General features: G+C 47.5%; 3 protein-coding genes across 3 annotated transcripts in view; 2 read left to right on the forward strand and 1 right to left on the reverse strand.

Moving 5' to 3' along the window:
- Positions 1 to 10,654, reverse strand: part of stx8 (syntaxin 8) — a gene marked incomplete at its 3' end in the record, with an annotated part of 13,972 nt that extends 3,318 nt beyond the window's left edge. Inside the window, exons 1-6 of the mRNA XM_083693640.1 lie at positions 10,552 to 10,654; positions 9,851 to 9,950; positions 9,632 to 9,726; positions 8,991 to 9,101; positions 5,462 to 5,598; positions 3,200 to 3,292 (exon numbers count right to left, since the gene is read on the reverse strand). Coding sequence (XP_083549766.1) covers positions 3,200 to 3,292; positions 5,462 to 5,598; positions 8,991 to 9,101; positions 9,632 to 9,726; positions 9,851 to 9,950; positions 10,552 to 10,568 — 553 coding nt within the window. The 5' untranslated portion in view covers positions 10,569 to 10,654. The remainder of the gene's footprint in view (positions 1 to 3,199; positions 3,293 to 5,461; positions 5,599 to 8,990; positions 9,102 to 9,631; positions 9,727 to 9,850; positions 9,951 to 10,551) is intronic.
- Positions 10,655 to 12,019: 1,365 nt separating this feature from the next.
- LOC310821723 (TBC1 domain family member 24-like) lies at positions 12,020 to 17,787 on the forward strand. The gene is made up of 8 exons (XM_083693888.1): positions 12,020 to 12,477; positions 12,755 to 13,118; positions 13,521 to 14,183; positions 14,481 to 14,636; positions 15,867 to 15,930; positions 16,030 to 16,128; positions 16,528 to 16,819; positions 17,303 to 17,787. The coding sequence occupies exons 1-8, from the start codon at positions 12,066 to 12,068 to the stop codon at positions 17,473 to 17,475; spliced, it is 2,223 nt and encodes a 740-aa protein (XP_083550014.1). The 5' UTR covers positions 12,020 to 12,065; the 3' UTR covers positions 17,476 to 17,787.
- Positions 17,788 to 18,109: 322 nt separating this feature from the next.
- The window catches only part of cfap52 (cilia and flagella associated protein 52), a gene marked incomplete at its 5' end in the record, with an annotated part of 13,386 nt that continues 8,995 nt past the window's right edge, over positions 18,110 to 22,500 (forward strand). The window contains 9 exons of the mRNA XM_083693468.1: positions 18,110 to 18,170; positions 18,507 to 18,706; positions 18,799 to 18,935; positions 19,148 to 19,276; positions 19,685 to 19,784; positions 20,065 to 20,181; positions 20,883 to 20,983; positions 21,183 to 21,353; positions 22,038 to 22,186. Coding sequence (XP_083549594.1) covers positions 18,110 to 18,170; positions 18,507 to 18,706; positions 18,799 to 18,935; positions 19,148 to 19,276; positions 19,685 to 19,784; positions 20,065 to 20,181; positions 20,883 to 20,983; positions 21,183 to 21,353; positions 22,038 to 22,186 — 1,165 coding nt within the window. The remainder of the gene's footprint in view (positions 18,171 to 18,506; positions 18,707 to 18,798; positions 18,936 to 19,147; positions 19,277 to 19,684; positions 19,785 to 20,064; positions 20,182 to 20,882; positions 20,984 to 21,182; positions 21,354 to 22,037; positions 22,187 to 22,500) is intronic.

Consider the following 22,500-nt stretch of genomic DNA (forward strand, 5'->3'; position numbering starts at 1 on the left):
GCACACTCACTGGACACTTTATTAGGAACACCTGTACACCTTCTCACGGTGGAGGTGGTTTAATGGAGTGGGGATGGAGTTTTCTTGGCACACTTTGGGTCTGTTAATACCTATCAATCATCACTTGAATGCCACAGCCAATTTGAGTATTGTTGCTGACCATGTGCATCCCTTCATGGCCACAATTTACCCATCTTCTAATGGCTGCTTCCAGCATGATAATGCACCATGTCACAAAGGAAAAGTCGTCTCAAACTGGTTTCATGAACATGACAATGAGTTCAGTGTTCTCCAGTGGCCTTCCCAGTCACCGGATCTGAATCCAATAGAACACCTTTGGGATGTGGTAGAACGGGAGATTCACAGCTTGAAAGTGCACCTGAAAAATCTGCAGGAATTGCGTGATGCAAACATGTCATCTTGGACCAGAATCTCAAAGGAATGTTTCCAAGATCTTGTGGAATCAATGCCACGAAGAACTGAGGCTGTTTTCAGAGCAAAGGGACAGGCCCTACCCAGTATTAGTACTTTCCTAATAAAGTGCTCGGTGAGTGTATGTATGGTATTGTGATATGTATCATATCTGCAGGTGGGCTTGTGTGTGAAGACAGACAGACAGAGACGGACCACTTATATACACACACACACACACACACACACACACACACACACACACACACACACACACACACACACACACACACACACACACACACACACACGATTGCCATGCAAGGAGGTGCATGCACTCCTGAGAAGGAAAGAAAGCTGCTATCAAAATCATGGGCAGAGTCAAGTTCATTTCGGGGGGAACTTCACGCAAGACTAGCAAAAGCCACTTTCTATCAAGGCTGAGGTTTTCATTCGCCTGCTCACTCACCACACGTACCGGGAGGACTCTCAGTTACAGCCTCGCATCACCCATACGGGCTCGTGTTATTGGAAACACTGACGCCATCGCACTCAGAAAAGAGGAGAGGAGAGAGGGACAGAGGAGAGAGGGAGAGAGGAGAGAGGAGAGAGAGAGAGAAACACGCTGCCTGTCTGAGTGTTAGAGCAACGATCCCTCCCTCGTCCAAAACGGTAAGAGAAGAACAGAGATAAACAATCAAAGCGCTGGCCGCTTAGTGGCGTAGCACACTAATGCGATTACCACGTAATCACAATGTTCCTGGTTCGATTCCGACCCTCGACCTATCCTGCATGTCCTCTCTCTCACCCATCCTTCCTGTCAGTCCCTACTGTCTCTATCCCAATAAAGCAGAAATTGATATTTAAAAAAAAATAAACAAATCAAAGCGTGTCTTCTGTCTGGCTTGGGGCTGATCACTGGCCAACATCTTCCCAATGTCTGTCCAGCAGAAGAAAAAAACAGTTGGTTTCCACTCACTCGAAGGTCATCCGATTAGGCAACCCGGGATTTGTTTGGATATACTGCTAGATTCTCAGAGACGACGTTACCTTAAAAAGTCTTCTAGCCAGATATGGAACTGGTCACCTAAAATAAACATACTCTGAATTCAATAACATACTATGAATATGCATCAGGTGTCCGTCAACTTGAAATGAATATGCATGATGTGCTGTTATTCTGAGGCTACGTTCCAAAACTTTAGTACGACTTCCTCATCTTCTTTTCCTTCCTAACCACTGATGGCGTAAAATAACTGGATTGACTGTTTTTGTTTTGTTTTGACCTGTCAAGTCCTCTCAGATGTGAATGAAAACAGAGAAGAGGAGAGGAGAGGAGGAAGCTATTTGAAACTATTGGGATCTAGCCTACATCTACAATAGTCTGGGCAACCCCCTTGTCCTCACCCCCCTGGTCCCCCCCGTCCTCTCCCCCTATCCCCCTCTCCAGATGCTAGCGTTGACTTCCGTTGGACAGGCTCTGGGCTCTTTAGGGGGGAAACACCAATCATCTCATCACGTTGAGCTCATGGAGGAGAAAGAAAAGCATCGTTTAGTCCAACGCTCCTCTAATTACCCAGCGGGCCGCGGGCCGCGGGCCTGTGGTGTTGTGGTTGCACCACGGCCATGCCAACGACAGCAAGCAGCCAGTAATGAACTCTCAGAACCGGCATTCCTCCATCACCCCACTTAACAAGAGAGAGAGAGAGAGAGAGAGAGAGAGAGAGAGGCCAAAAACATCCCCAACCCATTGGATTATTCTACGAAAATCTATATTAGGCACACACAGCTCTGAGAAGGGACTAAATGTTTCCAACCCTCTACTGTGATCGCCCTCTGGTACACCAAGACACTCAGACACACTTCAGAAACACCGTGTCTCTCATCAACACAACCCCCCCAGTGATGTGACTAAGTATTTAGCAAAGAAACGTATGTTGAAAGTATGTTGACTCCCACACCCGCAGCACAAAGCCCCCCACCCACACACACACACACACACACACACACACACCCACACACACACATCTAAAATCAAACCGACGCCCATGCTACTGTATATTGTTACAGTGAGGAGCACTGACGGAAAGCTGATCTACTGTTATACTATTCTTAACACAGAGATACAGTAGATGAGCATCCTACAACCTCTCAAGTCCCCCCCCCCCCCCCATCGCCCCCCACCCTACCGTCTGAGCAGAGAGAGGGGGGAGGGTGGGGGGGGGGATTGATACAGTCACGTCTGCCCGTCGTCGGCCTCCTCTGACAGGTTTATTTATGGGAACAAGCCCATTACCTCCAGACCAGATCTGATTCCAGGACAACAAGCACTTGCTCTCCACCACAAGCGCATTAGGAGCAGGGACGGGGGAGGCTCACGTTGCTCTGCCCAGGCGGAGGACGGCACCGCGTGGCACAGACTCAACAGAGTCCTCAGCTAGGGACCAGCTAGAACGCAGCTCTTTTCCTTAAGGACGGGTTCTAGACGCGGTCGGGTCGGGCCTAGCCCTCGAGATGAGGTAACTCTGACCGAGGTGGTTTTGGTCGGTTGCGAGGTCACATGACCCCTTCCATTACCGGCCGAGCGTGTCTGATTAATTTGACACAGCGGGTACGGAGGATGAGGAGCGTCTGGAGTGTGGCTGGAAGGATGCATGACCTCGTGTGGATGAACTCTCCTTGCCCCCCTTTCAGCTAACCCCGTTCCACCTAACTCCACCCCACCCTAACTCCGCCCCACCATACACCCCCCCGCCACCCTCGCCCCCCCACGAAACACCACTCTTACCGTTCTGTTCATCCAGCTCGTTGCCGATCTCCTGGCCCATCATCTTCTGTCTGCTGATGACCGCGGACAACGCATCCAACCCAGCGTCCTGGACTGGAGAGAGAGGGGGGGAGAGAGAGAGAGAGAGAGAGAGGGGGAGAGAGAGAGAGAGAGAGAGAGAGAGAGAGAGAGAGAGAGAGAGGGGGGGGGAGAGAGAGAGAGAGAGAGAGAGAGAGGGGGAGTGAAAGAGAGAGGAAGAGAGGTTAATTTACCACCACTGAGCATAACTGTGAGAGAAGAATGAGAGCAAATGGGAGAGAGACAGAGAGAGACCTTCAGTAACACACAGCCATTTACCGACAATCAGGAGAAGTCAATCTAACATGCAGATACGGTACATACGCACGCACACAAAAATGTGTGTCAGATTGAGCGGCTTGGGGGTCGAAACAACAATGAAAAAATGCCCAAATTCCTCTTTAATGAGCCATTTGTAAGAAGTGAGCAATTTACTGCACTGTGACTTCACGGGCCAACCATGTGGGGAATACGAATGACAGGCTATTGGGGTTTAACTCTGACAGTGTGTGTGTGTGTGTGTGTGTGTGTGTGTGTGTCTGCATGTGTGTGTGTCTGCATGTGTGTGTGTGTGTGTGTGTGTAGTGTAGTGTAGTGTAGTGTAGTGTGTTTGTGTGTGTGTGTGTGTGTCTGCATGTGTGTGTGTCTGCATGTGTGTGTGTGTGTGTGTGTGTGTGTGTGTGTGTGTCTGCGTGTGTGTGTGTAGTGTAGTGTAGTGTAGTGTGTGTGTGTGTGTGTGTGTGTGTGTGTGTGTGTGTGTGTGCGTGCGTGTGCGTGTGCATGCATGTGCGTGTGTGTGAGAGTGCCACATGTGAGTCATTCGGCACTTTAGCCCACTCAGTCCCCTCTACAGTAAATGGTGTTATTCTAACTACCCCGGGCCACGGAGGAGAGAGGCGGAGCCTGAACACGGACAGTGTGAAAGAGACTACAGGCCGTTCATTATCCGGACCAAGATTACGCCTCATTCAGGAACCATAAAAGCAGAATCAGGGGACAATATCCGAGGAGAAGGTTCAATCTGGGTCCAGGAATTCAGCCCTTTTCCAGCCCTCAGCTCCTCCGTTTGACGCTATCACCAAATCTGTCCAGGGACTGAGAGGAGAGGAAGCGAAGGAGAGAGAGAGAGGAACCTCTCGTGTCCATGTTCCGACACACACACCACCGCAGGAATCATGGCGACCGCAGATCCAGTCGCTCACTCTGGCTCTCACCGCCCCCGCCACCGGAAATCCCACCGGGGGGGCGAGAACCCCTTTGTGCGGTTTGGTTTCACCGTCTTAACATGAAATCCCCATCCAGCCCTGACAAAAGCCAGACGGCGGCCATGAAGAACCGTAATGGAGACGCAGCGAGAGAGAGAGAGAGAGAGAGAGAGAGTGTCACACGGAGCCAGGTGAACTACAGAGGGGGGGTGGGGGGGGTTGAGGGGGGGGGGGGGGCAGGTCTCTCTGTGTGATGGGGCTGCTGCTGCATGTGGGAACGATTTAGGATCGTAGAAAAAGCATTGAGAGAGTTTCTCTGCTGGACGTGAGTTACAACGCTCACCTCCCTGTGACAGTCTACAGAAGACCAGCTGTGGCCAGGCTGATCCGCACAGACAACACACGGGCAGCAGTGGGCACGGGTTGGAACCTCTGATGATTCAGTGAATGAGTTGAGTGAAAAGAGTTGAGTGAAAAGAGTTGAATGAAAAGAGTTGAGAACGAGATGAAGAGATGAATCTGGTCTTTTTCCTGCCTTGACCCACACCGGCCCTTTGCAGATCAAGATGTGACACATGTACCACTGGGGTAGATCAGTGATCTAAGAAGGGCCAACACCTCTGGTGTATTAGGCGTGTAATAGATGTGTATTAGACATGTAATAGACTAGAGTACCTATATGTATAACAAAATAATGTGAGAGCACCCATATGTGTCACCCATATTCCACTGTCCCCTCTCACCTTCAATTATGATGTTAATAATATACATGATGATGTCACCTAACCATCCATTATAATGTCACCAAACCTTCCGGTTATGATGTCACCTAACCTTTCAGTTAAGATGTCACATAACCATCGATTATGATGTCACCTAACCTTCAATTATGATGTCACCTAACCTTCGATTATGATGTCGCCTAACCTTTCACTTATGATGTCGCCTAACCTTCAATTATGATGTCACCTAACCTTCCGGTTATGACGTCACAACTCACCTTCAATGATGCGTTGCTGCTGCTGTTTGACCTCCCCGAAGCTCAGCCCCCTCGTCTCCTCCGTCTCGTTCACCAACCAGGGGTTGACTGCGCCCGCGGCAGAGCGCCCTCCTCCCGCCCCCGCCATCAACGTCGACCTGCGTGGCGTCACACAACGACCTCGCCGTCAGATTCAGCACACGTGTAGCGGCGCAGGGAACGCCACCTTCCCGCCACTCAATCACCGTCCACCGGAGCCACGTCAGAGCCATCGACACGCATCGCTGACTCTTGGCCAGGCAAAATAAACACACAACCAACGCCTGGGCCCAGTGGAGCATGAACACTACACACGTGTGTACAATCTCTACAGCACAGCAGCCGTCACATCTGTAAAACGCATGTTCCTCTCACATATCTACTATAGGCCTTTAGACAGACATTTATGATAACAAACCACCCCCCCCCCCCCCCCACCCCACCCACACCACCCCCCACCCGGTTCAAAACCCTTCAGATCAGAGGACGATTGTTTACGTCCTCGTATGGTCTTTACATGTCCAATGCAGATATGGTTTTCTACAGTTTTGAAAAAAAAAAGTTAAAAAAAAGGAAAAAATAAAAAAAAAGTTAAAAAAAATGTGTCTGTCTTGTTCAGCATGTAAACAGTGTACGGTAATCACACACAGGCCCGAAGGTTGCACTCAGGGTTTCACTCTGTCACACCGCGGCAGGCCAGACCAGAGAACGTTCTGTTGTGTTGGACTAAACACTGTAGTGTGGTTTGGAGCTATTCTTCGCCGTAATGGGAAAAAGCTGCGTTTGGAACCCCCCCCAGGGATGTCCTGTGGCGGGGTCCCGAGGACTCTGCGTAGCGAGGGATCGACCCTGTCCGTCAAGACAGTGTCATCTACTGGTCAGGGCCCGGACACAAAGAGGACCTCAGATCTGGCTGAGGGGATTTAGAGGGACTATTAGTATTGAGGGTTTCCGCCTAGATGACAAGATTAAGACTGTCGGGAAGAATGTCCTTCGTGTCGACCGTTTACTTGTAGAGGAGACGCTCTTCAACGCATTGTGGCGTGCTACGATGAAAAAACAGAACATACGATTCCAGATTCCTAACCACTAATGCCTAACTGTAGCAGGCTGCACAGTGGTGTGATCGGTAACGTAAATCAAACATATGAAAGTAGTAACCATTAAGTTTTTTTTTTTTTTTTTTTTTTTTTTTAATGCTGATGTAGGTCTGGTTGCCCTAGATTTGCACTTGAGGCGTAGATTTACACCATTCTGTGTGTTAAACAAAGTCACCCTCTCCTCTCCATCCTCTGAGGGCCCCATTCTCATTCTCATCCCCCGTCTTCTCCTCTGACAGGGCTTGTGTTAGCAGCGCAGCGGCCTAGCCGGGCGAGATCAGGGGCCGGCGGTCCGCCCTAATCCCTCTGACATGTTTGGTAACTATCCTACCACGTGGCGGCTCTCCACTTCCTCTGTGCCGCCGCCCCGGCGGTGTGAAGATTAAAGCTGATCCAATTAACCCCCGGCGGGTCCCCCGCCAAATCTAAATCACTCAGGCACATCTCTGGACGGCCGCTTCACACTAGACCGCAGCCGGCCAGGGCGGAGAGCTATAGGGGTCCTGACTAGGACAGGGCAGATTTGACTAATTACAACTGGTTGCGCGCCGATCAAATATAAAAAGGAGAGGTTATTGGGAAAAGGGGACGAAGGGGAAGGGGGGGGGGGGGGGGGGGCGAGGGGGAAGGGGGGGGGGGGCGAGGGGAAGGGGAAGGGGGGGTCAGTGTGTGTGCGGTGAGGCTTCAAATGTAGGCGCCACCTCCCTCTTTGCTTGATTAGAGGCTAGTCTTCCTCAAATGTATTGTTTCACAAATAAGATAAGCCCCCTTATTCCCCCCCCTGAACCCCCCCCCCCCCCCAAAAAAATGGAACAGCTTAAGTTATCCAAGCAAGGCTAATACCCCTCCCCCCTCCCCCCCTCCCCACCCCACCCAGTCCCCTCCCTAAGGACCACACACTGAGACCCAACCCTGGGACCCACTACCCCTACCACTCTTCCCAATCACCCATCCACCACATCAGTATCAAAGTCAAGGCTTTCCCAGCCAAACATTCAACAGTCAAATCACATGATCAAGATCAACCGTGTAATTCATTAGGATGTCATTTGATTTAGTTACGGGCCACCAGTGTAATTGAGTGGTGTGGAATCCACAAAAGATAAAAGCTTTCCTTTCCCGCCACCACAGCTTTTCCACCGCTAAGTGGATTAATCGAATACAAGAATGCCAATAAAACGTACCGAAGGAGAAGTCTCAGATCAGGCTCGTAGTAGACGAGTTTCTGCACTCGGCTAATTTGATAAATCAGTGACAGGTCTGGAGCTTTGACTGGAGCCAAGGCGTCCCCCTTTCCTGTGAGGGAAAGCAGCCGTCGTCCGGGGCGCACTGCACTGTTACAGTAAGTGACAAATTGAAACGCTGTAGATATCTAACATGTAAGTTATTAAAATAACATGGCCCTGTCAAAATGAAGAGGTTTGCCTCTCATTCACAAAAATGTACCCCCCCCGCCCCCACACACCCCCCACCCCCCGCAGGAAGTCCACACCATAACCGCAAAACATTGTTTCCTCATCCTGTCAAAATACATGTCACCTGGGCCGAGGCAGGTCAAGCCCTATACTTGTAATGACCGCTTGTTTTCCAAAGCTTCTGTGCGGAGCTGTCTCTCCGATTAGGAATCATACATACAGGATATAGCCGGTGGCGTCCAGCTCTTTGATTCGTCCACTGGCGAGAGGATATGAGCTCAGTGGAGAGTGATAAGCTGTAAACTTCAAACTCGGAGGTCAGACTTTTTCTTTTTTTTTCTCACCTCCTGAATCGAGCCCCTGTGTGTGCCTGTGCTAGTTTCTGGACTCACACACTCTCACTACACACACACACACACACACACACACACACACACACACACACACACACACACACACACACACACTGTCAGAGTTCTGGAGGTACCGTCGTGCCAAGTGTGTGATCACCAGTGCGAAGAGAGCCTTTCAAAAACACTAAAAACAATTCAGAAGTTAACCACATGCCAAAATGGCAGCCAGACATCGAGACAGAGAGACAGACTTCCGATTGGTGTAAGGGGGGTCAGGCTAAGGGGTCGTCGTGGGGGAAGTCCGGAGACTTTTTGTACACAAAGTTACTGACCGATGACTTATCCTCAAAGGGATACCATGGCTCCTTAGAGCCCTCTGGGCCACGACACAGTCAGACACAGTCAGACACAGTCAGGACTCATCAGATTAATTGGCAACCAGATAGGAAAAGAATCCAAGATGTCCATCCTCCTGGCAGGACGAGCTTTGACGCATCACCAATTGTCTATGACTGACGTTCAGCCCGTTCTGGATCATTGACACTCACCCAGAATGAGAGGCCTGTGTGTGAGAACCCTTAATGAGCTGTATGAGTGCCACAGTGTGTCTGATTATGAGTCCTAGTTCATGGTGAGGACATACCTTGAGGGCTCTGGCTCTGTGATGTCACCCTTGAACGTGGTGTTGAGCTGCTTGTCCCGGGTGACGAGGTCATCCACAAGGTTCTGCCGCCTATCTGCCTCCGACTGCATTCTAGAAGGGATTCTGAGTTAAGGTTGAAATGCTCATCATATAACTCCTAGATCAATCACTGTAGGCTAATTATTCAGCCATCATGAATAACACATGGGATTAGTTTATGAAGAAAGTAAGAAGCTACAGTCTATCCCCCTGCATCTATTAAACCAGCAGCTATCATGAATTAGAAGTACATGGGCTATATTCTATGAACGCATATTCACACCACTGAGAGAAGACTGGATGCAATAACTTACAAAACACTGCCCTCTACAGGGCATTCAGAGACAACAACATTGCACTGTCATGAAACTGAGACAATTTCTTATTCTTCTTACATGCCATTTAGCTGACGCTTTTATCCGAAGCGACTTACATTGCAGCGAGTGCACACATTTCAGTATATATGGTCCCAGCGGGAATTGAACCCACAACCTCAGCGTTGTTAGCGCCATGCTCTGCAAACTGAGCCACAGAGGACCGTTCTGGGGCACTCTGTGCATCGTACTGTACTGGGTCTCATGACCAGGGTGCAAGAAGGATACATGCGGCGGGAGGACGAGGCTCGTATCAAACTGTCCCTGAGCTGCTGAATGTTCTGTTTTAACTTCTGGAGGGACCCTCGCAGTGTCATGTTGATCTGGATGAACACAAATTTATGTGAATATGTCAATACCTCACAAATGTAGGCATTACAGTGTAGGATACAGTAATACTACTAACAAGTAATAGTTATACAAGTTGGTCATACACTCTCTACTCACCTTGGCAGGGTTCCCCCCTGTTCTCTGTTGTCTGTTTCTTTCATGAATGTTCTCTGCAATTTCTTGTGCCAGGCGGCACGTGGCATCATAGTTCTGCAACCTGTAATGATAACAATAATAGTCTTTATTACATAGGCCAATATCAACACACCGCAATGGGAGCACAAAGTACATTTTGAATAGCAGTGACATTTAGAAACAATCTCATGTGTTGTCTGTCATGGCACTGTATGTCTACTGTAACTATCGTTACAGTTAAAGCACTGTCATTTGAGTTTCCCCTTCTTTGATCGGAATCACAAGATCTGACTTTGCTTGAGCTCATGCTTGACATTACACTGGCATGTGACGGCAATTTATTGCCTTTCTTGGTCTCTGCTGCGAATGCTACCTAAGTTGAAGTAAACTGCAGCTGGTTTCATAGCAGACTAGCTGTCACAATACCTACCTAAAGCTGACAGTCAAAAGCAATGCCACCTAAAGCTATACTGAGGTAGTAAAAAAGCTAATTTAGCAACAGATATAGCCAAACGTGAGACATACACAACAGACAGCTAACGACGTTAGGTAGCATATGCTAATGCCAGCAGCAAGACAGGACCGGCTGATGACAAAGCGATCATGGTTTGAATGTATATCTCTGCATTCGATCTATTATAAATATAAACCTATTCATCATTGCCATCTAAAGAGCTCCTTACCAGGGATCTTGAGACATGTTGTCGAGAGTTACAGTAAATTGTATCGTTACTTCCTCCACAAACTGTCCGATCAGCTGTCAGTTCTGCTTGTTTGGGTGTGACGTCACAACCGCGTCCTGTAAGGAACAATATTTACGAATGGAAAAAAATAAACGCTTAAAAAGTTACTTTGTCAAAAGGCATTCCATTCAATTAGCCTAGCACAGCATCAGTATAGTATAGTATATATATATGTATGTATATATATATATATATATATATATATATATCAGTATGTATAGTATATACTGTAGTACAGTGTTATGTATGTTGTCAGGTTTTAGTGGAGTAAAGGTTAGGGGGTTAACATAATCACTGTCAATGTGGTGTTGTTTGAGAAACCTGAAGCAATGAGATGGTTATGTATTGTAAGGTATTTAGTAATAGCCAACATAATATAGTGTACATTATCATGGTTATAATCGCAGGTTATGACTGTTTTAGGCATATTAAGACAACAACTGTTATGGTTGAAATAGGACTGATGAAGCATATGATACTAATATGTCCCATAACATAAGGTCACACTGTGTCAAGCATTCTGGAGTACGGCTGTCTGTCATCAAGCCCCGCCTTTATTATGTGTTGTGGGACTCCATATGAACAATGTGCATCATAAAAGGTTTATGTCTTTACCATCATGTACATTTTCTTCAGTCAAGGGATCACGGGGTTTGTTTTTTCCCTCCACTCCTCTCGACAACATGTCGCATGCCCCCATACGGCAGACTGGTCCCAAGTATTTGTAGACGTTTTCTGTTTCATAACCAAACAATGTGTGTTTGGATCAAAACAATATCTGTTGTGTGAAATAATAACCTGTGCGAATTCTAGGAATTCAGAAGCTCATTCGGCATTTAAGTACGTCACACACTGTGTAATATGTTATATTAACATAGAGTTCCCTCAAATAAGAGGCTTCGTCATCTTAATTTGTTGCAGTAAATGCTGCTATAAGCCTAATGTCAGTGGGAACTGACAGGCTAACCCAAAACGTAGCACATGTAGTTTATGAAAAAGATATGCTTTATGATCTAATAAACACTGTGCAAGTAAAAATGTGCAAGTTTAAACATTTAACTATACATTAAACTTTAACTATACATTTAAACACAGGTGTTGACATACTTAACTGTCCTTCATTACTGGTAGGTGAGAGAACAATAATCTGCATTGTTGTGTTTTGAGTCTACAGACATGGTTTATTGGATGATGTCCAGGATTATTCTGAGAAGTTGAAGGAGACTCTCCTTGTTGCCACAGTAGCTGACAGGGGAATTACGGGAATTTTCCATTCAGATAACACAGACAAGACAACAACAAACAAACCACACCTTTCTTCTCTTTTTTTGTCACATGACCACCACCCACACACAACCTTGTATAAAACCCCCATCCAGAGCATTTCAGACAGAGACACTCCCAGAGACTTGCCTTGCAATTCCACGGAGGAGAATACCGCACCGCCAGCAAGCATGATCCACGTTCCACGGACTCCGGAGTTCTCCAACTGTGGGACCATGAGCTTAGACACACCTCCGATGGACACGGTCATCGATCTGGACCTGAGCTCGCCTCCGAGAGAGAGAAGACCAAGGTCCCATTCCTACTACAGTCCAGAGGACGCCAAAAACTATGGCTTACAGACGGAGGCAGAGGAGGACTTTGTGAGGCCTCGATCCAGGTCTTTTTACAGTTACGAGACCTCTGAAAGCACCACGGAGGGGAACTTTACCAGGTCCAACGCCATGAAGCCCAGGTCCAACTCTTTGGTGCAGAACAACTCGGGGAAGAAAGAGAAGAGCGGGGATGGGATCGTGGCTCGCCTCCTCCAGAAGAAATCCAAGTCCAAATCCAACAAGCACATGTCATCCAGAGATCTTGATGGTATGGAAACAACATTTTACAATAGAGAACTTAATATGGCATTGACTGATTTAAGTCAATAAATAAGTATAGCATTTGGGAAAATGAAAAATATTATTTTCTTTTTCTTGCTTTTTTCATTCTCAGAATTTACAAAAGTAACACCTGGGGAAAAGCAGAGCAATTGATCCTGAACAAGAGTATCATTGTTGGAAAAGACAGAAGCTTACTATACGTAGACCTTATCTCCTTATCACGTTATCGTCCTCTTAAAATGTCCTCCTCCTCTTCCATGCAGGCAGCAGAGGAAGCCTAATGATGACCATCTCAGAGTCCGACAACTGGGAGATCAGCTCCTGCTCAGGGATGAAGTACGGCCAGTTCGTGGACTGGGAGAGGATCGACCCAGAGGCCGCGGGGCGCTACCAGAAGATCCTGAAGAGTGACCTCCAGCAGATGAAGACCATGGGGCGGTCAGGATTCTGGGCCATGCCCCATACGCTGCGGGCCAAGGCCTACTACCACATCATCCATGGCATTAACTGTAGGTCCATCACCCCGGATAGGGATGTGTACCAGGACGTGGTGAAGCAGGTCTTAGGGGAGCACAAGACGAGCACGCACCCATTCCCAGAGTACATGGAGGACGGAGGTATCCCCAGGTACTGGCTATGAAACGGTTATGTCAAACATAAATGGTGGCCTGTCCTGTTGAGGTGCTGCTCAGGGATGAAATCATTGCGCATCATTAAAGTTTGATGGGTGGATAGAAAGAAAGTGTGTCATTATAGTATTATCTCTCACTGTATTATCTCTCTCTCTCTCTCTCTCTCTCTCTCTCTCTCTCTCCCTCTCTTTCTCTCTCTCTCTCCCTCTCTCTCTCTCTCTCTCTCTTTCTCTCTCTGTTGCTCTCTCTCTCTCTCTCTATCTCTCTGTTGCTCTCTCTCTCTCTCTCTCTTTCTCTCTCTCTCCCTCTCTTTCTCTCTCTCTCTCTCTCCCTCTCTTTCTCTCTCTCTCTCTCTCTCTCTCTCTCTCTCTCTCTCTCTCTCTCTCTCTCTCTCCAGGTACTGCCTCAACAAAGCAGGCCTCAACTCAGTGAAGAAGATCCTCCTCTGCCTCGGCAAGCACTTCCCCGACATCAACTTCTGCCCCATCCTCCCAGCCCTGGTCTCTCTCCTTCTGCACTTCAGTGAGGACGAGGCCGAGTGCTTCCACAGCATCTGCCGTCTCATCGCCTACAACGACCCTAACAAACGCTACATCGACCAGACCTTCCTCACCTACCGGGCCTCCTGCATGACCTTCGGCGACCTTGCCAACAAGTACTGCCGCGGTATCCGCAAGCTAATCGCATCTTCCCACCAGAACCTCTTTGAGTTCTACTCCGACTGGATCATGTGGATCTTCGCCGACCTCCCCTTCACGTACGCCATCAGGGTCCTGGACGTGTACCTGCTGGAGGGCTACAAGGTCCTCTACAGGGTGGCGCTGGCCTTGCTCAGCCTCTACAAGACGTCAGTTTCGTCGCGAGTGGCAGACGTGGAGGACTTCCGGAGGGACATGAAGAGCTTCGTAGAGAACGTGGCGCGCCACTGCACGGCAGAGAAGCTCCTAGAGAGGGCCTTCAGTATCCAGATGGCCACGCGGTGGGAGCTCAACCTCCTCTTCAACGCCAACAAGGACTCGCTCATGCAGAAGGGCGTCAGTATCCACCAGAAGAGGCGTGAGTAAGTGATGTTCAAAAGAGGCTGCAATAACTCTCTAATTACTATGTAATACATGTGTGATTACATGTGAAGCAAAGTGTAATAAGCAGGCTATAACACCTCTTCACTCATATTTACTGTATTCATATCAAGTCTACTTTAAGATAAGACAGTTTTTGAGATGATACAATATGACCTAATCTCACCCAAATATAAAATATTGTATCCTTTTGATCTAGAGTTGAGTTCTAAGAGTAAATGTAAATTCAGAAAGTGCAAATTCTGATTTTAACTATCTGTTGCTGTTCAACCCTGTAGGCATTCGTTCCATGTGGTGGACTTTGGCAGCATCAGCTCCAGTGCTGTCACTCCGACAGAGATGAGGATCGTCTGGGCCTGGATCCCTGAACGCTTCGCCCTCTTCAACCCCATTAGACTGTACAGCACCAGCGAACATGGCCGAAGCTTGGCCTCGTGAGTGACTCTCTCTTTCACCATTTTATGGAGTAGGGTGAAGCTGTCCCCTCACTAGACATAGGCTTTGGAGTAAAACATTTTTTATTTCAATTCACTTATTACATGAAGTGAAGTTAATTTCATATTACATGAAATTAATTTCATGGATTGAAAATGGCCCATTGTTTTCCATGGGGATTTGTCAATTCATTAAACCCTATTTCCCACCAATGGTTTAGGTTGAGATTTGGTAAAGGCAAGCTGGTCCTAGATCCATGACTATTGCCTAGAGGCAACTGTGTGGCTCAATGACTGAAATACAGCACGGATAGCTACAATAAGGTGTCCCAGATCTGAAAAGCTTACATAAGGTATATGATTATGAAAGGCTTTGTTGTTAGTATCAACTTGTTTGTCTTGTACATGACAGTGTACTCCAGTTCACTGGCGGAAAGAGTTGTTTAGAGTTGTTTAAGTTTATGAGGGATGTTTTTCGCACCTCTAGGAATGTTGATTGACTGAAAAGTGGAAAAAAAAAGGGTGTCAACTGACAGTCACTCTGTCAGGGAAAGTGTGGCAGATAATTGGCATTGGCAACGTCTTTTTCTTCAGAAACGCTCTGAATTGCTGTGGTTCAATTAGTTTTGTGTCATAGTCTGTCAAAATGTCAATAACTCATTTCTCTCTCTCATGAATATTGTCTATGCTGGGTGACTCATTCTCCTGTCCCTCAAAGCTTGATGTGAATTCCTTGACTTTACCCACTGTCACCTTGCTGGCACATCCCTGCTTCTGCAGACATGGCTCTTGAATAGGCACTTGCCATATGCTGGGTGGTCTTGACCGGATGTGACCCCAATTAGAAGTCTGGCACTGACCAGAGCGTGACCTCTCGAGTAAACTTCCACACTTTACACCACTGCTAGTCTAGGCCTGATGCAGAATGATCACAGTGTAGAAAATTATTCGACTTGATGATTCAACAGGACTGACGGTGTAAAGTCAATATATGCTCTTGATTGTATTAGATTACAAGCAGTAGGCACTTAATGATTTGAAATGTGGTCCTCTCTGGCTCAGTTGGTTGAGCATGGCACTAACAATGCTTAAGATGGGGGTTCAATTCCCGCTGGGACCATATATACTGAAGAATGCATGCACTCACTGCAATGTAAGTCGCTTTGGATAAAAGCGTCAGCTAAAAGACATACATGTTAAATGACAATGAATGCCTTTCTGTCATTTAAGATTTTACTCTCATGTTGAGGGACATGAACCAGCTGTCTTGCTTCTCAAAACGGTGGATGAAGAGGTGAGTTCATGTACCGCATTTGATAACCACAAATACTTCTTCTAATGTGACACGAAAACAGAATCAAGGCAACCATCTCAACCCAGTATTTCCCCACAGGTCTGTGGTGCTTTCCTGTCAACAGATCTGACACAGAGAATCAGTGATGACTCTGAGGGTCTCACATTCTTTGGGACGGGAGAGAGCTTTGTCTTCACGGTGAGAGACCCAGGAAAATCTGAAATAGCAGACTAACATTACAACGGTTTCTTCTTTAATTGTAATTAACACTGTATAGTAATTACGTTTGGAACATTGGAACTCTTTTACTGCCCATGTCTCATTGCCATGGTAATGTGCTTTGCAACCAAAATTGGACTAAATTCCATTCTGATTAATTCATTTAATTGTGTGTTGTGGCCTGGGGTGGTCCAGTGGTCTAGCACCACGGCCTACAGTGCACACACATGCCCAGGTTAGCATGGGTTCGTACCTGGCCCATGCCCTGCTGACATACCCTCTCCTCCTGTCTTTCCCTACTGTCTCTGTCCAATAAAAACTGGGGAAAAAAAATAAAATAATAACCGTAACAATTAATCTAATTGTGTGTTTGTCCAGCTTCGCCCGGGCATGGAGCGCTACCAACGAGCTGTAGTTCAGCTCACGGCCAGGAGATGTTTTTCTCAGCCAGTTCGAGCCTGTAGCCGTACCTCCTCCTCAGACAAAGAGGACCCCTCTTCAGCCGCCACCAACCTGACCTGCCCTGCCGGGACCCCCCAGGACCCCAGCTACCTGACCATCCCCTTCACAGCCCCCTCCTCCGAGGGACCCCTGTCTGCCACTCCCAAGAGAGCTAAAGAGCAGGGCGCCTCCATGTTCATCGCAGGAGACAACGAGAGGCTCGTCATTGGTGAGCTGCTCGGGGCGCCGCGTTTTTGCCGAATAGACTAATCGGTGTTGTTGTGCAACAGAGGCATGTTGGTAAAGACATTGATACCTGTTTGTTTGCAAAGGAGCAGGCTTTACCGTACACAACGGTACATGTAACACTGAGCCGTATGTTTACTGTTGCAGGCCTACATGGCCCTAAAACATGAAGTCATCAACAAGCCGTTATGACAGAGCCCTGGTTGCAATAGGAGCACTCTTATCACAGTGCAATGGTACCAGTATACTGCACACAGTTTTACACAAGACGTTGTAGACGGTAGTGAAAACAAACACCCAGGGCTTCAGAAACCTCTCTCTTTGTAGGTTTTGTATTGGTGTCAACATTACAGTACCATTAAGCGTATTGGGGGGAGGACTGCTAGCAGTGGGCTGTTGACAGTGTATATTCACTAATGACCTCTTTACGGTGAGTGTGATGTGTGTGTCGACTGTTTTTTCTCAGGTGGCGATGGGGGTCACGCCCTCTGCCTCCAGGCAGGCCTGGAGGGGGGGTACACACAGCGGTGCGACACCTTCGAGAGCGCACCGCTCTGCAAGAGCCACTTTAAGATTCAGTCCCTGGAAGTCTGGGGGATACAGAACTCAATTTCCTTCTCGCACTACTTTTCGCGGTAGAGGAGGAGATGTACACAATGTATGGAGCACTTGAGCTATAGTATTATAGTATTATAGTATTATAGTGTCTTATTATATCCAGAGAAGCCATATTATGTATTGAATATGTTTTATAGTATTGTTTCCAGTTTCTGTCACAGGCCTTTCTATGTGATGTTTTTAATTGATCAGCATTAGGTATTTGAATTGCATGGCTATTTATAGGATTGTTATCCAGATATGTATACCCAAGAGCGTGTCTCTTTTTGACACTGTTTGAATGTGAAACATATGAATGATGTATGGAAAATAAATGGAATAAAACAATTGTCACATATTTGTCTGATTTCTAAGATTAAAATCAGAACTTTTGTTTGGACGTTTTGGTAAACATTATTGAGAATGAAATATCAATCATCAATATCAATATGCTGCAGACAGCAGCCAGTCTATGAGGACTATAATAACCTCGCCAATCACCTTCGTGCGGCATGAGCGATCTACTACGGTCACCATAGAAACGCACCAAAACAAATCGTTCCTAGGTTACGTGTGGTCGTCTGGATGTCTGATGAGAAAAATAGCCGAGGCTCGTTTTGTTTTGATGTAGATAACTAGTTTTCAGAAAGAAACGTGGAGAGGACTTTATTGAATCATGGCTGGAGACGCGCAAGAGATTGCACAGCTTGAGTTGGAGGCTGTCATTGGGTTCAATGGTAATGTAACAATGTCGTCCTACTTAGCTAGCATGGCTAGCTCTAGCTCCTTCCAGGGAAAGTTCTACGTTTTTCTCTCTCCTGTTGCATATGAATGCATGCTCTTAAGAATTTGTACCTCGATAACTTGTTCTAATTTCCCTCTCAAAACATACACCCAACCCATCTGCTTTGCTTCAACCTTGTTGAATATCATCAGTCATTTCATTATTTCTGAGTAATGCAGTCCAACGTATTCATGGTTAACAAGACACTCTCTCAATTTAAGCCGTACATAGCTACATGATTTCTAGATATCTGTACAGCCCTTGGTCTAAAGCTTCTGTACTTGCACAGGACATGTGTTTTCCGGCCTCAGAGTCCATCCGGACCGAGAACATTTCATCTATCCTCTTGGCTGCACTGTCATCCTCAAGAGCATCAAAGATGGCAAACAGGAGTTCCTACACGGACACACCAACAACGTCTCCTGCCTCACTGTGTCCAAGAGTGGACGATACATCGCCTCCGGACAGGTCACCTTCATGGGCTTCAAGGTAAACAACAACAAAATAACAACAAACAAACAAACAAAAAAAGTGTCTTGATATTGGATGTGAGATTACAGAGTTAATGTATGCTGTTCCAGGCTGACCTCATCATCTGGGATTATGATAAAAGGGCGATCCACGCCAGACTACAGCTCCACAAAGCCAAGGTGGAGGGACTGGCGTTCTCCCCCAACGACAAGTACCTGGTGTCTCTGGGGGGCCAGGATGATGGAAGGTAAGGGAGGCCTTTCTCTTGACGCAAGAATGTGGATTTCATCAACACTGTTGCACCTCATTTTGTATGTATTTCAACGTGTTGACCTCAGGTTTATTCTAGTCTCTCTAGTCCTATAGTGAAAGGTGACCCAGTGTATACAGGTGACTGACAGTGTATACAGTAGTTATTGTAGGTTAGATGGAATGTGTGAATGCGTGTTTGTCTTTCAGCATCGTGGTGTGGAACATCGAGAGCAGGGAGGCTATCTGTGGGAGCCCGGCCTCTGCACACAGCGCTGGTCACTGTCTCACCATCAAATACTCCAACCATAGCGACGACATCTTCATCTCAGCTGGAAAGTGAGTGGCTTAGTCATTTATTGTTCTATTTTATTTATTTTTTTGCTATTTTGTTAATATTTTGCATATATATTGTAGTTTTTTATGTCCCATGCACCAACCACCAATATGTGCAAATATACAAATTCTTCTTCTTCTTCTTCTTTTTCTTCTTCTTCTTCTTCTTCTTCTTCTTCTTCTTCTTCTTCTTCTTCAGTGGAGGCTGGTGCAGGCAGAAATCAGAGGACGGGCTCATTGTAATGCATGAAACGGACGGAATTCCATCCCATGCATTACCCTGAGCCCATCCTCCGATTTCTACCTCCACCAGCCTCATCCTGTCTTAGTTACAGTCTGTGTTGGTTCTTTAAACCTAAACGCAACTCCTTGCCATAACCATGCGTGTGATGATGGTTGTTTCATGTGTAGTGGCACTCTGCGTGTCTGGGAGCTTGACCTTCCCAACAGGAAGATCCGACCAACAGAGTGCCAGACAGGGCAGCTGAAGAGGATTGTGAAGTGCATCGAGGTGAGCTGAACCACCGGGGGGCAGACACAACCCCAGGTCACGGTAGCTGAATATGTACAAGACAGCACGCAGTCGGTGGTGCCAAATAGATTCCAGTTGAACAACCCATTCAAAAGCACTCATCCTGCCGTAATCGGGCCAGAGGCGTTTCCTCTGCACAGCACTTAGTGTACCGCAATGCTTTATCAGAGAATACAAAAGTGAGCATTTAAGGTTACTCTGCATAATACCTACCACAGAGAAAGACATCGGTCTGATCGGTGCCTCTGTTGAACTACAGATCCCAGAGGACGACCATTTCTTCTTCTGCGGTACGACCAGCGGAGACATCATGAAAGTCAACCTGAAGACCAGGCTCCTCAACTGCTGTGGGCCGGTCAAACAGAAGTTCAGCAAGGTGGGTTCTGAACAGGGAAGAGGAGTCATGACAGGAGTAACTGGGGGTACTGGAAGTTATTTCACTGGCTCCTTTCAGGAGGTAGGAATCGGTGGACGGGCTCGTTGTAATGCATGGAATGGAAAAGGGAATGGTGTCAAACGTGTGTTTGATACCATTCCCCATTCCATTCCATGCATTACAACGAGCCCGTCCTCCCATTTCTACTCCACCTCCACCAGCCTCTGCTGATCAGTACTGCATACATACGCCGTCAGCTGATTTAAATGTGTGTATAAAGGCCTGCTCTGGGGCTCTGGTGTTAACAGCACTTGTATTACTGCTTAGTTTGGTAACCTAAATTATCCAATAGGAACAGGCTTGGAGGTCTTGGTAAGGCGGCCAGTAGGAACTCAGGGGAGTCAGGCTAGGCCTTTGGACATCTCTAACAGGCAGGTCCGTAGGAGGGTTAATGCTATATTGGTCTGCCAGGACCAGCCACTCCGGAGGGAGTTTGAGCTTTTTTCCCTCAGGCCGTCGATGTTTTATGATTAGAATTTTGTCTGGCCGTTCATGAAACTGGGAATATTGCCACAGGCGTCTCTGAAATATGAACAAAATATGCCTTGTTTGATGAGTTTCGGAGAAATCTGTGCTCTATCCAAAAGTGAAAGACTAGGTTTGAAGCAGCTGCTTTTCTGTCTACCTGTGTGTCTGAGCAGGGGGTGAACACTCTGAAGGTGCTGAAGTCAGGGGAGATCCTGGTGGGTTCAGGAGATGGGATGTTCACCCTGTGCTCTGGGGCCAACTTCAAAACCCTCAAGTGAGTGAAGGCGCAGGTCACCAGCGTCAGTGTGAAGCATATTAGCGCCTTAACCGTCTTAATACGTCAAGCTGCTGCAAAGCGTCTTTGGCCTCAAGAAAAGTGGCACACGGATCAAAGAAATGTGATTCATGATATCATTATCGATGTACTCAATTTCACATTCTCCATCTGCCCCTCTATACCGTGCCTCTGACAGGAAGGTCCAGTTGGAGGGGGGGGTGACGTCCATTGCAGTGAGGGGCGAGGGCCAGCAGTTATATGTGGGGACCGAGGCGGCTCAGATCTACCGCTTTAACTACGCAGACTTCAAAGAGGAGCTTATCGTCACCAGCCACAACAGTGCCGTCAAAGATGTGGCCTTCCCTTTGTAAGTGACACTTCAAACAGAGACCTTTGAGGGGGGGGGGGGGATTGCTTTACATATTACATAAGTGAGAGTGCTTTGATATTTTTCTCCATGCGGTGTGGTGTGACGTGGTGTGGCGTTGTCTGTTACGTAACACTGTTTACAGGGCCACACTTACGACGCTTTTATCCGTTACCTGAAAACAGGGCAGTCTGAGGTAAAATCTAGCCGGATCGTTATTTTGCCTTCTGGTGCTTTCGTGTTTTGCCGTCAGTATCCAGTTTTAACCACAAGAGGGCGATATGTGCACATATTCAACATGACTCCTATTTCGTTTTTTTTTGCTGGGCCTGCAGGGTTGGAATCAACTCTAATGTGTATTCACCCAGTGGAGGCTGGTGGAGGTAGAAATCGGAGAACGGGCTCATTGTACCGCATGGAATGGAATGAGGAATGGTATCAAACGTGAATGAGAAATGGCATCGTTCACGTTTGATACCATTCCTCATTCCATTCCATGCAGTACAATGAGCCTGTCCTCCGATTCCTACCTCCACCAGCCTCCTCTGTATTCACCCCATACAAAATCCTCATAAGAACCAACTGACCTTTCATAATTCCCCAACCCTGCTGTGCCCCCATCCCTGCTGCGCCCCTAACTCTGCTGCGCCCCGTCCCGTGTCTCCCCTCTCCCCTCCCCCCTAGTGGCTCCTCTGAGCTGTTCGCCACCTGCTCCGAGGATGACATCAGGGTGTGGCACGCGGAGACCTCCAAGGAGCTGCTGCGCATCTCCGTCCCCAACATGACCTGCAACGCCCTGGACTTCATGATCGACGGCCGGAGCATCATCAGCGGTGGGCTTCCCCGGCAACCGGGCGCTAAGGAGAGGGTGGTGTAGAGAGGGCAAACCGGGGGGGGGGGGGGGGGGGGGGCAACTCTACGTTGGATCAAGGCCCCCCGTTGATGTAAACATAGAGATGTCCGCCCCCTCTGTTTGCCCTCTCTACGTTTGATCGAGGCCCCCTCTTGATGCCTAATCGGGTTTCTGATCTTGAACATGGCTGGGTAACACTACTGGAAGCATCCTCTCTGGGAGTGTTAAACGGTCTCCTGTAGCCTGAGGGGCCTCTGTTTGTGTTCTATTCTATTATTCTTTCATCATGTTTTC

Source organism: Argentina silus (genome assembly GCF_951799395.1).
Source record: "Argentina silus genome assembly, chromosome: 22".
NCBI classification, from domain to species: domain Eukaryota; kingdom Metazoa; phylum Chordata; class Actinopteri; order Argentiniformes; family Argentinidae; genus Argentina; species Argentina silus.

Coding starts and splice junctions, on each gene's coding strand:
- LOC310821723 (XM_083693888.1), top strand. CDS start 12,066: ATGATCCACGTTCCACGGACTCCGGAGTTCTCCAACTGTGGGACCATG. Junction 14,184..14,480: donor ATCCACCAGAAGAGGCGTGA/GTAAGTGATGTT, acceptor TCAACCCTGTAG/GCATTCGTTCCATGTGGTGG. Junction 16,129..16,527: donor GAGAGAGCTTTGTCTTCACG/GTGAGAGACCCA, acceptor GTGTTTGTCCAG/CTTCGCCCGGGCATGGAGCG.